General features: G+C 53.0%; 6 protein-coding genes and 1 long non-coding RNA gene across 7 annotated transcripts; 2 read left to right on the top strand and 5 right to left on the bottom strand.

Annotated features, from left to right (window-relative positions):
• Positions 1-6: 6 nt before the first annotated feature.
• LOC126304725 (epidermal retinol dehydrogenase 2-like) lies at positions 7-1,161 on the top strand. Its single transcript, XM_049991900.1, has 4 exons — positions 7-100; positions 172-218; positions 309-384; positions 451-1,161. The coding sequence occupies exons 1-4, from the start codon at positions 7-9 to the stop codon at positions 1,158-1,160; spliced, it is 927 nt and encodes a 308-aa protein (XP_049847857.1). The 3' UTR covers position 1,161.
• Positions 1,162-1,224: 63 nt separating this feature from the next.
• LOC126304747 (uncharacterized) lies at positions 1,225-3,872 on the bottom strand. Its single transcript, XM_049991927.1, has 2 exons — positions 3,496-3,872; positions 1,225-3,349 (listed from the first exon to the last, which is right to left on the bottom strand). The coding sequence occupies exons 1-2, from the start codon at positions 3,706-3,708 to the stop codon at positions 1,505-1,507; spliced, it is 2,058 nt and encodes a 685-aa protein (XP_049847884.1). The 5' UTR covers positions 3,709-3,872; the 3' UTR covers positions 1,225-1,504.
• Positions 3,873-3,874: 2 nt separating this feature from the next.
• On the bottom strand, positions 3,875-4,481 carry LOC126304767 (uncharacterized). The gene is made up of 3 exons (XR_007553166.1): positions 4,458-4,481; positions 4,224-4,290; positions 3,875-4,158 (listed from the first exon to the last, which is right to left on the bottom strand). It is a non-coding gene; the product is annotated as an uncharacterized LOC126304767 (long non-coding RNA).
• Positions 4,482-5,966: 1,485 nt separating this feature from the next.
• On the top strand, positions 5,967-8,487 carry LOC126304687 (S-adenosylmethionine decarboxylase proenzyme-like). The gene is made up of 2 exons (XM_049991860.1): positions 5,967-6,455; positions 6,519-8,487. Exons 1-2 carry the CDS (start codon positions 6,060-6,062, stop codon positions 7,206-7,208), a joined length of 1,086 nt encoding a protein of 361 aa, XP_049847817.1. The 5' UTR covers positions 5,967-6,059; the 3' UTR covers positions 7,209-8,487.
• On the bottom strand, positions 7,437-7,938 carry LOC126304688 (uncharacterized). The gene is made up of 2 exons (XM_049991861.1): positions 7,706-7,938; positions 7,437-7,626 (listed from the first exon to the last, which is right to left on the bottom strand). Exons 1-2 carry the CDS (start codon positions 7,936-7,938, stop codon positions 7,437-7,439), a joined length of 423 nt encoding a protein of 140 aa, XP_049847818.1.
• Positions 8,488-8,553: 66 nt separating the features above from the next.
• Positions 8,554-10,240, bottom strand: LOC126304724 (uncharacterized protein PF3D7_1120000-like). Its single transcript, XM_049991899.1, has 2 exons — positions 9,898-10,240; positions 8,554-9,824 (listed from the first exon to the last, which is right to left on the bottom strand). Exons 1-2 carry the CDS (start codon positions 10,061-10,063, stop codon positions 8,554-8,556), a joined length of 1,437 nt encoding a protein of 478 aa, XP_049847856.1. The 5' UTR covers positions 10,064-10,240.
• Positions 10,241-10,708: 468 nt separating this feature from the next.
• LOC126304670 (uncharacterized) lies at positions 10,709-13,534 on the bottom strand. Its single transcript, XM_049991841.1, has 4 exons — positions 13,082-13,534; positions 12,882-12,973; positions 12,550-12,780; positions 10,709-12,448 (listed from the first exon to the last, which is right to left on the bottom strand). The coding sequence occupies exons 1-4, from the start codon at positions 13,242-13,244 to the stop codon at positions 10,826-10,828; spliced, it is 2,109 nt and encodes a 702-aa protein (XP_049847798.1). The 5' UTR covers positions 13,245-13,534; the 3' UTR covers positions 10,709-10,825.
• Between the last annotated feature and the right edge of the window lie 924 nt (positions 13,535-14,458).

Here is a 14,458-nt window from a genome sequence, read left to right as displayed (position 1 = left end):
AACTAGATGACGTCGACCCTCTACTACCTAATGTGTGTAACTCTTATATTGTGGGTTACCTTTCGTCTAAAAAGATGGGCAACTCAGAAAAACCTAAAGGGTAAACAATAGCGTCAAAACACAAGCAATTCACACACGAGTAAGCTAAACTAATTCTGCGGTGCGTTCCAGGAGAATACGCTCTAATTACAGGAGGCGCATCAGGAATTGGAAAATGGGTACAGCTGAAGATTCGAGGGGGCGCATTTTTAGATATTGTACATTCATCCACCCTCCTCTGACATAAGCTCGCTTCCCGGATGCAAAAGATTGCCATCAAGCTAGCTCAAGAAGGGGCGCACATTATATTATGGGACATCGACAAAGAGAATTTGGAAAGAGCAAGTACGTTTTTTTGGGACGACACCTTAACAGGTAAGCGAAAAAACTGACCGCTAACGCGACGAACAGAGGCCGAATTGGAGGCCAGAGGCGTCCGAGTGTACATCTATCAATTAGACTTATCGGTGCATGAAGAAGTTAAAAGAATAGGTCAAAGGACGCTGGAAGAAGTAGGAAGGGTAGATGTACTGGTCAACAACGTTGGCATCGTTTCTGGTCGACTCTTGGACGAGATTCCAGACCAAATGATTGACAAAATATTGAGCGTAAACATTGGCTCTCACATTTGGACTGTCAAGACGTTTTTGCCAGGCATGAAACGGAGGAACCGTGGGCATATCGTGACCATATCATCAATGGCTGGATACGTATCTGTGCCTAAAATGACCGTATACTCAGCTTCAAAATTCGCCGCAGTGGGCTTCAGTGAATGTTTAAGAGTCGAACTCAAAAAACTTCACTACGACGGCGTGCATACGACCTGCGTGTGTCCGTTTTACGTCAACACTGGCATGTTCGAAGGTGCGAAGCTCAACACGCTCTTTTCGTTCCTGTTGCCAGTCTTGGAACCGGAACATGTCGCGTCAAAAACGATATCTGCAATCAAGAAGAAAGATGAGGTCGTCATTTTGCCAACGGCAGCAAAGCTCGTCTTCTTAATAAGGTTCTTCCCTGTGCCCGTGCAGGATTGGATACTGTCATTCGTAGGTATCTATGACACCATGGATGCATTCAACGGATCGAGGCCGATCCACAAAGACGAAAAAACTCTAAACTAGACGCACTTTTGGGCATTCAACCACTGAGCACAGAGAATATCTCCCACGAAGACTAAAAAGTCAATTTCCGCACGCGAGGTGTTTTCACTTCCCGCCAAATTAGAGTGACAAATTCACGAGTCTAAAATGTAATTAGGTACAAATTTGGACAAAATGGTCCTCTTCGTGCGCAACAAAATGGGCCGACAAAGTGCGTTCACGCAATGTCAAACTTCGCAGGCGGAGAGCGCAGAAGCGCAGACGACCTGAGAAATAAAGCGAGCGCCAATTTGACGGGTTGGCGGTTGACTTTTTTTTTACAAAAGAGGTTTTGAGTTCCCCTTGATGTGGGAGACGCGCGCGCGTTAGTGGGGTTTTGTTCGTCTTTTCTTGTCGGTTCTACGTCTGGGAGAAGAGCGACTGAACTTCTTGGTGCGGCTGGCGCTGCCGTCTGGGCTGTTGGAGAGGAGGACTTGGATGCGTCGAAGGTACAGCGTGTTTCGAAGTTGGTTTAGGCGGGACCGAATGTGATGGGCGAGCGAGCGCCATTCGGCCACTGCCTTGACGGACGCTTCTTGGAGGATGGTTTGGATGACGTAGTTTCCGTACGGGTGTTGGAGAAGGAAAACGAGGGGGTCGTCTCTGAAGCCGTCTGGAAGTCCGCGAATGGCAGAAAGGTCCGTACAACAGAGTTCGGCCAGTTTTTTGGAAATGGTTCGTACCAATTTCCCGCTGTCAATTTTCAGGCACTTCTCGATGACGTTGCTGCTGAACTTTTGAGTGGAGAAGTAGAATAGGTGCTTCGAGAAGATGGAGGAGAGGGACTCGAAGATGGAGTCGATGCCGAGGTCCAGGACGTATTGGACTACGTAGTTGCCAAATTGGTCTTGTACGAGGTCGAATGCGCTCTTCTTGATCTCGTTGACGAGTTGAGCGCGCTGTTGGTCGGTGGAATAGTCGAGACAGCACTGCATGACGCAGCATCCGTGACGATGGGTCGAGATGCGAACGCATTGCTTGGCGATGGTGTCGTAGATGAATTGGTTATGTTCCGATCCGAATTTGTGGATGCATTTTTGGATTACGCGGTTTCCATTCAAGTCCTCGATCAGGTAGACAACGTTGTCCTTTAGGCCTTCGCGCATGATTTCGATCTCGTCTTTCGTGTTCAGGTGGTCGATCAGCTTTTGCAGCGCTCGGGTGCCGTACATGTCCTTTCCGATTTTCGCGAGTTCTCCGGATATGGTTCGTAGGATCTTCAGGCGCTCGTTCACCGAGCACTTCTCTATGAACTTTTGACACAGGTAGTTCGCGAAGTGGTCTAGCATCAGCTCGACGATGTGTGGGAGCAATTCTTCGAAGACCAGTTTGCACGTTAGGGGCGTCTTGTCTTCGTTCAGCTTTTTCTGTAAGAACCGACATCCGTGTTGGTCCTTCGCCATCGAATAGATCCTGCCCACGCATTCTGTGATGGACATCGTTCTCGTCACGGAGGTGCCGTTTGAGTTCTTTCCGCGACGGTCGACTCGAGTGTGCTTTGACGAATGAGCGTCAGTATCCTTTGCGCGAGCGGATGGCGCGTTCTTGGACGCGTTTGGTTTTGGACAATGCAAGGACTTGTTTAATTGCTCGTGCCGGGTTTCCTCGTGCAAAAAGCTGCATCGCTCATTTTTGCAGTTTCCCTTTAAGAAGTACCAACATGTACGAGATTCCTTTTTTTCGCCGCATTTGTTTTCGCTCGATTTGCTCCCTTCGTCGACCTTCGGCCTGTTTTCCTCCACCTCGACAGCGACCTCGTCGAGGACTCTCAACTCGTGCGGGTTTATGGTGATTTCAGGCGTCGCCTCGTTCGATTGCCCGAATCTGTCGCGGTGATCATCTAGGTTGCTTCGGTCCGACAGCATCAAGTGCCTCAAGTCGTCTAGTCCGCCCGAATCCCCGCCTTGTGCTCCGTGGGCCTCGAATGACTCGCGCCCGGATCCGACGCTCGCCTCGTCCAACAGGACGCTTTCGTGCAAACAGCCGGACAATATGATGTCTTCTCCATTTTTTTCTAAGGCGAATTTTTCGTCTATCAAATAGATCATGTTTGCTCCTGTTCCGAGCGCCTCTTCATCGTACGCCTCGTCGCAACAAACACCGCCCATGCCCACGCCGAAGCCGATGCTCCACTCGTTTCCTTTTCCCATCAAACTCGCCTCCACCCAGTTCTGTTCCCCTCGAACCGAGTTCGGATGTCGCAAAAAAAAAAGTTAACTTCACCTCCGCGCCCCCTTTTCAGCCGCGCCGCGAAAAACCTGCACGAGCGCCTCTCCCACGGACGGGGCCAAACGCGCATCGACGCCTCCCTACGCACCGATTCGAACCAGTCGGTCGCTTCCCAATCACGACCGAACAAGTGATCCTCGCTTTCTCGCGACCGCGCTCCTCCTTCGCTCCGAAGGAACCGAAACGACAACCCCCCCGGAGCGTCCCCGCCGCTCGCCAAGTCCGAGCCGAACGAAAACGAACAACGGCGAAACGTTCGATCGTCAGATATCGTAACACCACCACCTATTTGATCGTTCATCGGGACAATTAAATCAATACTCACCAACAACGTCTCCACTTACACGTGTACGACAATGTCTCCCCTAACTCCCTAGACACATCCAATTTAGGCAGTTCCGATCAGGCTACGAAGAGGAAATGATAATAAAATCTACGTTTTTTTTTTTTTTTTTTGCTTTTTCCCTCTAATCGGTATTAATTTATATAAACAAACACCCATATTTCAAAAACATATCGTCGTTCAAGGGCGGTCCGCGCCTCTCAAAACTTGTATGTCTCCTTCAGATAGCCGGCCTCCGTGGCCAGTCGGTTGATGGCCTCGTCGCTTCGCGACTGAGATCGAATGTTTCCACAAAGCGCAAAGGTTATGCTCTCTCCGGGAACGTAGTGCCCACTTTCGTCGACGGACGCGATGTTGATCTGAACGGCCGCGTGGTCCTTTGCGTGAATCAGGCGGTTGCTCGCAGAGCTGCGGGGGAAAGAGTCAGCACAGGAAGCCGAAGAGGCGAGGAAAGAAAAAAAGCATTCGTGTACCATTTGCGAGGAATGTATAGTTCCACAAACTCGTTGATGTCGGTTTGCATTCTTCCTTTGAACCTCCCTTCGGCCACAAAACCTCGTTAATGCACGAAACGAAACGAAAATGCAAAAGCGGACACCTCCGGGCGAATGCCCCCCTCGGGCGCAGCTACGGCCCTCGCAGCGCGAAATCACCGCGCGGGCCAGGGGTCCCGCCAGGCCGCCGCGAGAGACCCAGGAGACACGTACAGCCGAATAAATAGAGCAACGAATGATAAATTAACTTTTTTTTTTTTAAAATTTCCATCAGTGGAATCAATTTGTTTTATTTTTCAGGCTTTTGTGATACTGCACTTTGTCTACGTAGCTGGCGTCGACCATCGGGACTCCCAACGCGTTGGCGATGCACGCCCTGACGCCCTCTGCGTACACACGCGGATCGGCTTTCTCCTCTTCAGAGGGACGGTATATGGGCAACCAGATGATTTCGGCATAGTTTCTCCATTGGGTCATGAGCCTCAGCACGTGGGTCCAAGCTGAAATGCTCTCCCAGGTCGCGGAGAACCCACCCTTGTGCGGATACCTGATCGCGACGGGCTTGACGGGGTGCCCGTAAACGAACGCGCCGCTGTGAAAGTTAATCACGGACTGACCGTTCGTAGTCGTCCCTTCGCTAAAAACCACAACAGGCCTCGAGCGAGCGTCGGACCCTCTTTCCCCAATCAATTTGCTCAGTCCAAGTCTCGATTTTGCGCCCATTCGGTCCGTGACGTAAATGCACTGCCAAACCTGAGATTTGTACCCGATAATTGGAATGTTCATGACCTCCTTTTTCGCGACGAACGAGGGTATCCCCTCCCAGTTTGTGGCCATGATCAGCAATATGTCGAGGTAAGACGTGTGATTCACGACCAGAATGTTGGCGCGTCCGAACTCGTCAAACATGCGGTAATCGCCCCTCTTCTCAATTTTGTAAAAACCGATGATGAACAGAAAAAGACGCGCCACCGGCTGAGCAGATTCGATCAAGTTCCTCCTAAACCTAGAAAACTCGGACGGCTTTCGGTGACCGAGGCCAAACAAGCCAATCCTGAGGCTGAAATAGTACCAAAGTAACAGCAACAATATCGCACATATTCTGATCGGGAAAAGCGTTAAAAAAAATATAAACGTCTTAAAAGAGAATTAGCCACGCCTACTACACGGATGAACCCATTCGTATATACACACTTACTCTCAAACGCTCAGTTAGATCCCATCGGTCCTGATGGCGAACAAACGGCTTCCAGTTCGGCGGGAAAGAAGCACCAGAATCCATTCAAGGCACAAAATGCGCGTCTCAATTTATTTAAAATTTTTTCTCGCTTAGCCGACAAAGAGTCCCCCGCTCAATGATTTTTTTTTTTTTTTTTCCTGCTCAGCCAACATTTGCTCGGCGCACAAGACCTTCTGCTCTCTCTCGGCCCCGCGCCGTCCCCGCCGCACGCGCCGGCGCGCGCAAGAGACATCGCACCCGCCGCACATCCAAAAATGAGTACGCGCTCAGTCGCGCGAGCGCGGCGGAAAAGAGGGCGGCCGCCCGGGCGCAACTCCCCCCGCCCCCCGCCGCGCGGAACTTAGAGGGAGGCCACGAGAGGAAAAAAAAAATAAGGACAAGCTCGAGAAGACGACGCGAACCCCCTTTTCACATAAAACATAAATCAATTGTGAGCAAATTTATTTTTTATTTTTTATTTATTTTTTTTTTGTTAAGACATTACTTTTTTTGAGCTATCAATTGAATCCAGCTTTTCCTTCTGATTGGCCTCTACGCTGTATTCAACCGGAAGTAATCTATCCAAGTGCGATCTAATGTCAAAAGAGACTTTTCCCGTTGGATTTGAAGGCGCAGAAAAAAAAATTGAAATCCGTTTTCGGGAAGATTTTTGTAACCCAAATGGTCTTCGAGCAATCTTGGCAGCACAATGGCAAACAGAAATATTGGACATCATTCACTGCAACATTATCAGATCGTGCACGAACGAAGTCTTCGACTCATACGTTCTCTCTGAATCATCGCTGTTTGTTTATCCGTTTAAAGTCATATTGAAAACTTGTGGTATGACAACTCTACTAAACTGCCTGCAGCCCCTCATCGACTTAGCGCAAGCGAAGTGCAATCTGGCGCCAGAGTTCGTGTTCTTCTCCAGAAAGAACTTCAAGTTTCCGGAGCGGCAGCTTTCTCCGCATAAATCGACCACAGAAGAAGTACGTCACATATCAAAATGCACAAAATCACACACAAAAACTTTTTTTTGACTCGCTTTGAAGCTTGCAGTGCTGAACAAGATATGCTCCGGAAAAATGCACGTTTTCGGGCCGAAGAACGAAGACCACTGGGTAATGTACTGCGCGAGAATTGCGAGACCGCAGCTCGCGCCTGACAGACAGGACAAAACGCTAGAGATCCTTATGGAAGACCTAGATCCTGGCGTCATGAAGCAGTTCTATAGAGATCACCCAGGTTTTATATCTGCCTCGGAGACGACCCAGTCGTCTGGTATATCATACCTCGTTGCCGGGGCCACAACGAGCGAGGTCCAGTTCGATCCTTGCGGGTTTTCCTTAAACGCCCTGTCCGACGAATCGTATTACACTATTCACATCACCCCGGAGCCGGAGTGCTCCTATGTTTCGTTCGAAACCAACAAGCACGCCGCGAATTACACAGAGCTCATCGCTGCTGTAGTCAAGGTGTTCAAGCCGGCGAAGTTCATTGTCACGCTGTTGACAGGACCTTACTCGCAGCTGGCCGCGCCGTCCCCCAACTACGATTCAGAACACTTAGAAAGCCTCGGTTACCACACCTTGCACGCCTTGCACGTCTACAAAGACGACGTCCGGGACTACGGGTTGCAGTACGCCTCCTTCAAGGCGAACGCGGCCATGTGCGTCCCCCACGCCGCGAACCCGCGCATCGTGGACACGGAAATCGTCAGCTCGCCCTACGCCGTTTACTAGCAGTTAGCCGTCCGTCAATTTTCATCCGACTCCTCAGACGAACCCGCGACATGCAGTACCTGCTACCGCAAAATAAAATCGCCCTCTCCTGTACAAACTGTACAAACACACGCATATACAGACAACACTCGCCCCTTCTTTTTCCGCATACACTGCCCCACACACATCTCTCGCTCTCGACGGAGTCCCTTCGCCTTGCCGGGCGCCTCCTCTCGCGCAACGAGTCCCTCAGCCCTGCCGGGCGCCCTCGCTCACGCAACGAGACCCTTCACCTTGTCTGGCACTTGGCGGCGCGAGCGCCCGGGCAGCAGGTTGAACCACCTGAACAGCGCCCTCCAGCACTTGTTTAGCAGGTAGCAGGTCTCGGGGAGCCTTGCTGAGGCCAGCGTCTTTGCCGCCTCCGCCTGCACTGCGAACGCTTTCGATCCCCAACTGAAGTCAGTACTTTTCCTCGTTTTTTTTTTTTCAATCAAGCGCCCCCAACAACACACACGTACGCGTCGATGCCAGCTGGCCCCGCTCGTCCAACAAGAACCGGCCCACCTGCTCGCACAGCTTCTCGACTTTCCCCCACTCGCGCGCCCCGGCGCCGGCGACCGCCTCCAGCACCGTGCTGAGGCCCCGCACCAACACCACTTGCTCCTCCTCGAGCCATTCCTTGCGGTCTGGGCGCCTCTCGATCGCCGGCTCGATCACGCCAACGCACAGTTCCTCGTACAGCCACGCCCATCCCTTTTCCTTCGACGCGATGTACACCGCGCGCAGAACTTCTAGCGCCAATGCGCTCGAAACGCGCTGTTTTCCCTCGCTGCTGTCAAAGTACGCCCTCAACAGCCCCAGCGCCCCCGATGTCCATTTTTCCACCCGCCCACCACCCACGCCGTCTCCGTCTGGCACTCTGCACCCCAGCGCGCTCTCGTACGCTTCCCTCAGCCCGCCCCCGCACGACTCTACACCGCAAAGCAACAACGTCTGAATCGCCCCCTCTAACATCCCCATTCGCCCGGACCTCACCACCGCGCGCCACCCGCACGCCACCGCCAAAACCTCCAACACGCACGCGCCGACGCCGCTCCCCTCCGCCAACAACTCGTACACCAGCACCCTCGCCCTCAACAGCTCTCCCATCTTCTCGCACAACCTCGCGCACCATCGACAGTACATCGCGCGCCGAACCTTCTCGAACGAACAGAAAACAACCCCTCCCTCGTTGAACCACCTTCCGCTCTCCTCAAACACCGCCCTGTACAACCTCCTCAATAAACGATCCATAAACGCCACTCTCGACTCCCACATGTGAGACATCGCCATGTTCATCACTAACTCCATCAAAAACTCCTCTCTGCTAACGCCCGCACTCACCAGACTCAATAGCACCCTCCACCCCTCCTCGTCCTTCATAAACACCCCCTCTCCCCCCCTCTCCCCACCTCGCCCTCAACTCCACCTCTATCATGTCCTTCATGTACCACACCACACCCCTCACTAACCGACGCGACTTCGCCGTGCTAAATTTGCTCACCAACTCCACTAAACTCCTCTCCCTCTCCCCATTCTCTAACTCCCCGCACCTTCTAATCGATCTCCATACCTCCTCCGTACTTCCACACCCTATTTCTCCCAACGCACTCTCCTCCTTCACCTCTTCCTTCGCCTCTTCCTTCACCTCTTCCTTCGCCTTTTCCTTCACCTCTTCCTTCGCCTTTTCCTTCACTTCTTCCTTCGCCTCTTTCCTCATCCCTTCCTTCGCCTCTTTCCTCATCCCTTCCTTCGCCTTTTCCCTCACTTCTTCCTTCGCCTCTTTCCCCATCCCTTCCTTCACCACCTCCTTTGCCACTTCCTTCACCACCTCCTTCGCCTCTTCCTTCACCTCTTCCTTCACCACTTCCTTCACCACCTCCTTCGCCACCTCCTTCGCCACCTCCTTCGCCTCCCCACAACTGCCTCCCGCGGCCCACTCCTCCTCCAACTCCCTCTCAAACTCCCCCATTATCTCCTCAAACTCGCTATCGTATTCCTCCATCGCTTCCTCTCCTCCCACCTCCATCGCTTCCTCTCCTCCCACCTCCATCGCCACCTCCATCGCCACCTCTCCTCCCACCTCCTCCTCCACCACCTCTCCTCCCACCTCCTCCACCGCCACCTCTCCTCCCACCACCACCTCCACCCCCGCGCTCCTCCCCACCACCTCCATCCTCTCCACCTCCATCCTCTCCCCCACCCTCCTCTCTAACTCCGCGTTCCTCCTCTCCACCTCCTCCACCCTCCTCTGCAACTTGTATATCACCGCGTTGCACTTCTCCAACGCCCTCTCTCCCTCCTCCCCCCTCCTCACCGACTCCTGACTCCTGCTCCTCGCCTCGCTCTGCAAACCCCTCAACTTCGCCTCCGTGTCCCTCAACTTCGCCTCCAACTGTGACACCACGAAACTGTGCGAACGCTGGTCTATCACCTTCTCCCTCACTCTCTCCTCTAACTCCCTCAACCTAGCCTCGTACCCCGCCACCTCCCTCCTGTGCTCCTCCTGCTTCTCGCACAATATCCCGTTCCACAACTCCCTCTCCAACTCCAACTCCCTCTGCTTGCTCTCCACCTGCGCGCTCTTCCTCTCCAACTCTGCGTCCAAACCACGCCTCTCAGCCTCCGTACACATAAATACATGCACACACACACACACACACACCCGTACCCAACTGACACTCCTTGTACATCTTGACCAACGTCACCGTGTCCACTATCTTCGCCCTCAACCCCCTCAACTTCTCCTTCAACCTCTCGTTCTCCAACTCCAACCTCTCCACGCGCCCCCTCTCCGACTCCTCCAACCCTCGGCTGCTCTCCGTCTCCGACCCCATCTCTCCTCCGGGACAAACCCATCCGCCAACCAATTCGCCCCTCTCTTTACAACGCCCCTCAGCAAACTCGACGGCCCCTCCGCGCCCTCGCCTCTCTCTCTCTGCTTCCAACCCAACTGCTAACCTCTCCCCGCTCAAACCACGGGAATCCACTCTTCCCCTTCTCGACGCTCTAGCCCAAATCTACCAAGCAGCAACGCTCAGCAATTAATAAACGCCTCACCCCCCCAAAACCTATTCTTCCTCCTTACTATCCCCCCCCATAAAAAAAAAAAAAAAAAATCGCGCTCACCATCTCCGCCCCCTCACCCCCCCGCAGCGCGTGCCACCCCCCCACCCCCCCCAAAAAAAAAAACGCACCCAAACCAAACCGCTCCAACTCCACGCCCCACGAACCGCCCTCCCCCTCCGAACAACTCCCCCACCCCCACAACTCGCTCGCTGCGCGCTCCACCTACCCCAAAACAACCAAAACCTATCAACACAAAAAAAAAAAAAAAAAACACACAACGCAACGCCTCCCAATGCCCCAAACCAACTCATACACACCGCCAACCAACCCCCTATCGTTCCAACGCACTAATACCCACACACCACCACCACCCTGTATACAAAAAACTTGCGCAACACATCCAACAATTCAAAAAAACCATACATATTATGTATATATAATATATATAATATTCCAAATTCAAACCACATTATACAACAACTTTCCTGCATCACCCGCACTCCCCCCCTCGGGCGCCGCCCTCGAGACGCTCACTCGCCGAACAACGCGCTCAACCTCTTCCTCTCCTTGGACGGCGCCTTTCTGGCGCCGCCGCCAAGGTCGCACTTGGACGCCTTCTTCTTGTACTTGAACGACACCAACGGATCTTGGAACTTCTTCTTGCGCTTCGGAACGGCCACCGCCTGCTTGGGACGGTTCAAAACTACGACGGGCGATAAACTCTTCACCTGCTCTTTTGGAAGCAGGTAATCCGGGATGAAGTGCAGGGTGTTCTTTCGGGCGCGCTTCTTTGAGTTGACATGACATAATGCTTGCAGATCTTGAGGATGCTCCTTGAAATAAGATGCCAACTTCTCGTTGTTCAAAATCTCGCGCTTAAGCTCTTTGAACCGAGCATTCCTAATCACACTCCTCGTAAGACCCTGGACAATGGGCTCAACGCGATAGCGGAAACTCTCCACGAGACCAGAATTTACAGAATAAGAGTGGACGGGCGACCCGTGCTCGGATTGGTGCTTCGCAACCAGAGAACAAATCTCTTGATCCTCAGGCGTGTAAAAAGAAATAGCAACGCCCTCGAGCTTCCCGCGCGCAGTGCGGCCAACTCGATGAACGTACGACTTGACAGATGCGGGAAAATCAAAGTTGATCACGTTGCTCACCGACTTAAAGTCAATACCGCGAGAAACACCGTATTCGGCATCCGCCCTAACATAGGGTAGCTCAGATTGAGGAAATTTCATACGCCTGTCTTGAATGCAATCGAGCTTCTCCTTGACTAACTTCAAAGACGACTCTGAAATGTTTCGACCCTTCTCTTCGATCATCGATAAGGTGTCGAGGGCGTCTTTGTAGCTGGTGCAAAACTGCTCCGACAGCTCGGCGGATTCACCCGCGCCTACAGCCCGACGTGCGTGGTCGCTTTCAACAGAGCATTCCTCGAGCTGCCGCCCATCGTCTTCGGAACCTTGGCAACCATCCCCCGAGTCAAATTGGGCGCGTCGCTCATCGTCAGGTCGAGCGTGAATCTCGGAGCACTCGCGGTCAAAACCGTCCAGTGCCGAGATCTCCTGAGGGCCCGAAGCACCCGTCGGTTCGTCCGACTCCCGATTTGTTGACGCCTCGCGGCCGTCCGACGCTTCTTCGCTGTCAAGTCCGACGTTGATCTCGTCTGTCGCAATCAGCAAATCGAACTTTCCTTGGTTGAATTGCTGAATCATGCTGTAGCGAGAGTTGACGGGCAAGTCGCTGCTCAAGGCAGCCACTCTAAAACTCAGGCGGCGCAAAAAAACCTTCAACCGATAGCACTCCTTAATCGAATTGACGAAAATCAACGTCTTCCCAGAAACCATATTCAACTTCAACATCACGTAGAGTTCGAAGTACCGCTTGAGGCTGTCCGAAGCTATAAAATACTGTACAAGATGGCCTGTGCTGTCAACGCACTCAGTCAACTTCAACACGACCGGGTTGTGAAGAATGAGATTCATCAATGCACTGGCCTCGGAAGACAGAGTAGCAGACGCCAAAAACCCCTGACAGATTTTGGGTACAGACTGACTGATTCGCTCAATGTCTTGTTTGTACCCGTAGGCCAGGACCAAATCCGCCTCGTCCACCACGACGTATTTCAGGTTTCTCAAGTCGATGTTCTGGGTAAAAGAATGTCAGCATCTCTCGCCCCGTTCAGAGAAGCCGCGACAGCTGAAGAGCGAGCTACAAAAAAATTTTTTTTTTTCTTCCCTTTGCGTACATCTTGCTCTAGATGTTGTACCAGTCTTCCGGGAGTCGCGATGACGATGTCCGGAGAACTGTTGATTCTGATTTTTTGAGCCTCGACGGCCAAGTCCGACGCTAGGTAGATACATTTCACCAAGTGGCGGCAATAGCGGGTCAAGACACCGACGACTTCGCTCACTTGCTGACACAACTCGCGAGTCGGGACCAGTACGAGCGATCGAATGCAGACTTCTGGATTTGGGCTCTTCGTGGCGGAAGAGAGGAACGGGTCAGCATGTCCTTTGGCTACGCGGCGAATGCGACCGACCTTGAGCAAGGGGAAAAAAAGAGAAATGAAGTGCATACCTCTTTAAGCGAGATAATATTCTGGATGATTGGGATCAGGTAGGCGGCCGTCTTGCCGGAACCCGTGCGAGCCTTTGCCAAGACGTCTTTTCCTAAACTTGAAAAGAACGGGAAAAAAAAATTAGGTTGATCGAGAGAGGAGTCTTCCTTGGGGTCGGGGAAGCCCTCGTGGGGCCAGAGAGGGGCAGTTACACACATACCTTGCAGAGCAAATGAAATGGACTTGCTCTGCACGAGAGTCGGGCTTGACCAGCCGATTTTTTTGACGGCGCGTTCAATGCGCGGATCCAAACCCAGTTGGCTCCATTGAACCTCTTTGTCAAAGAGCTCGGGTTCGGCGGTACCTAGTGGGGCACCGTTCATTTTGTGATGTCAATCGCGCGTAAAAAAGCTTTGTACCGATTTTGCGTAAAAAAAAAAAAAAGGCTTCGGAGGGCGCTTTGGGGTCTCTTCGCTCACATCGAGCGCGGACGGAATCTGGCCACGGAGCGCGGGGGGCGGCGAGCGGCGCGGAGAGAGCGGCGGATGCCGCTGTTTTGCTGAGAAGCGCAATGGGGGCTGGTCTGAGCGAGGGGTGCGGGGTCTCGTTACATGGCTTCGAGGGTGCAGGTTGTTGTTGTCAAAAGCGACCAAGAAAAACTGTTTTTCTTTTTTTTTTTTTTCCTGATCTAGCGAGAGATTTTTATCAGTTGTAGCGTATCTTTGGTTCTTCAACTTGGTTGTCTGAGCCGACCATAGAGGCTCGATGCTGAACAAAGGGACGAGGCAGACGAGCGAGACGGAAAGGAATACGCCGCCGCAAGGAAAAAGCGGAGGGCCCTTCCCAGCGGGCGACGCGAAGGCGTCGATGCCAAAAGCGAAGAAGTTTGACGTTCGATACGCGGAGTGTCCGTTTTACTTGGACCAGGACGGCCGGTGGTGGAACAGGTGGTACAGGCTGATCACAGAGTCCCAGAACTTTTCGAGGACCAGAGACATCTCGAGCTACATAGACGAGATACAAGACGTCGTGAAGTACATCAGAAGCAATCCGAGGCCGGATCCGATGAGCTTCAAGAAGTACTTTGGATACGAGCAGGCGCTGATGAGTTGGAAGGCGGGCATAGAGAACAAGTTGTCGGGCCTGAGGGTGAAGCTGCCGGTGCCGGTGAGCCGGTACTACAGTCGTCCGAGGTTTCTGGCTTTGGGAGGTACAGAGCCCGTCGCAGGCGGAGAGAGTATGTGAGTTGGGGGTGGGTGTGTGTGTGGCGTATGTATGCATGATGTATGCGTGTATGTGTGTGTGCTGTGGGGGGTGTCTGGGTGGGGTGGTGGAGCGTGTGGTGCCGGGGACTGACGCGGGGTGAGGTGATGCAGAATTTAGGGAGACGGCGGGGTTGTTGGTACGACGGATGTGGGGGTTTTTTTTTTGTGGGAGAGGGGGTTGCGGTGACTGACGGGCTTGCGTTCACGCAGACCGCGCGGCAGAGGGGTGGCGATAAGAAGGCGGAGGAGAGGCCGGAGGCGGGGAGCGCGGAGGGCCGGAGAGAGGTTGCGGTGTGGAAGAGGTCGGAGAAGAGGGGGAGTTCGTCGGGGTC

The sequence above is a fragment of the Schistocerca gregaria genome, unplaced genomic scaffold (genome assembly GCF_023897955.1).
Source record: "Schistocerca gregaria isolate iqSchGreg1 unplaced genomic scaffold, iqSchGreg1.2 ptg000182l, whole genome shotgun sequence".
Lineage (NCBI taxonomy): Eukaryota > Metazoa > Arthropoda > Insecta > Orthoptera > Acrididae > Schistocerca > Schistocerca gregaria.
The sequence above is the reverse complement of the archived record's forward strand: the minus strand, read 5'-3'. Positions and strand labels throughout refer to the sequence as shown.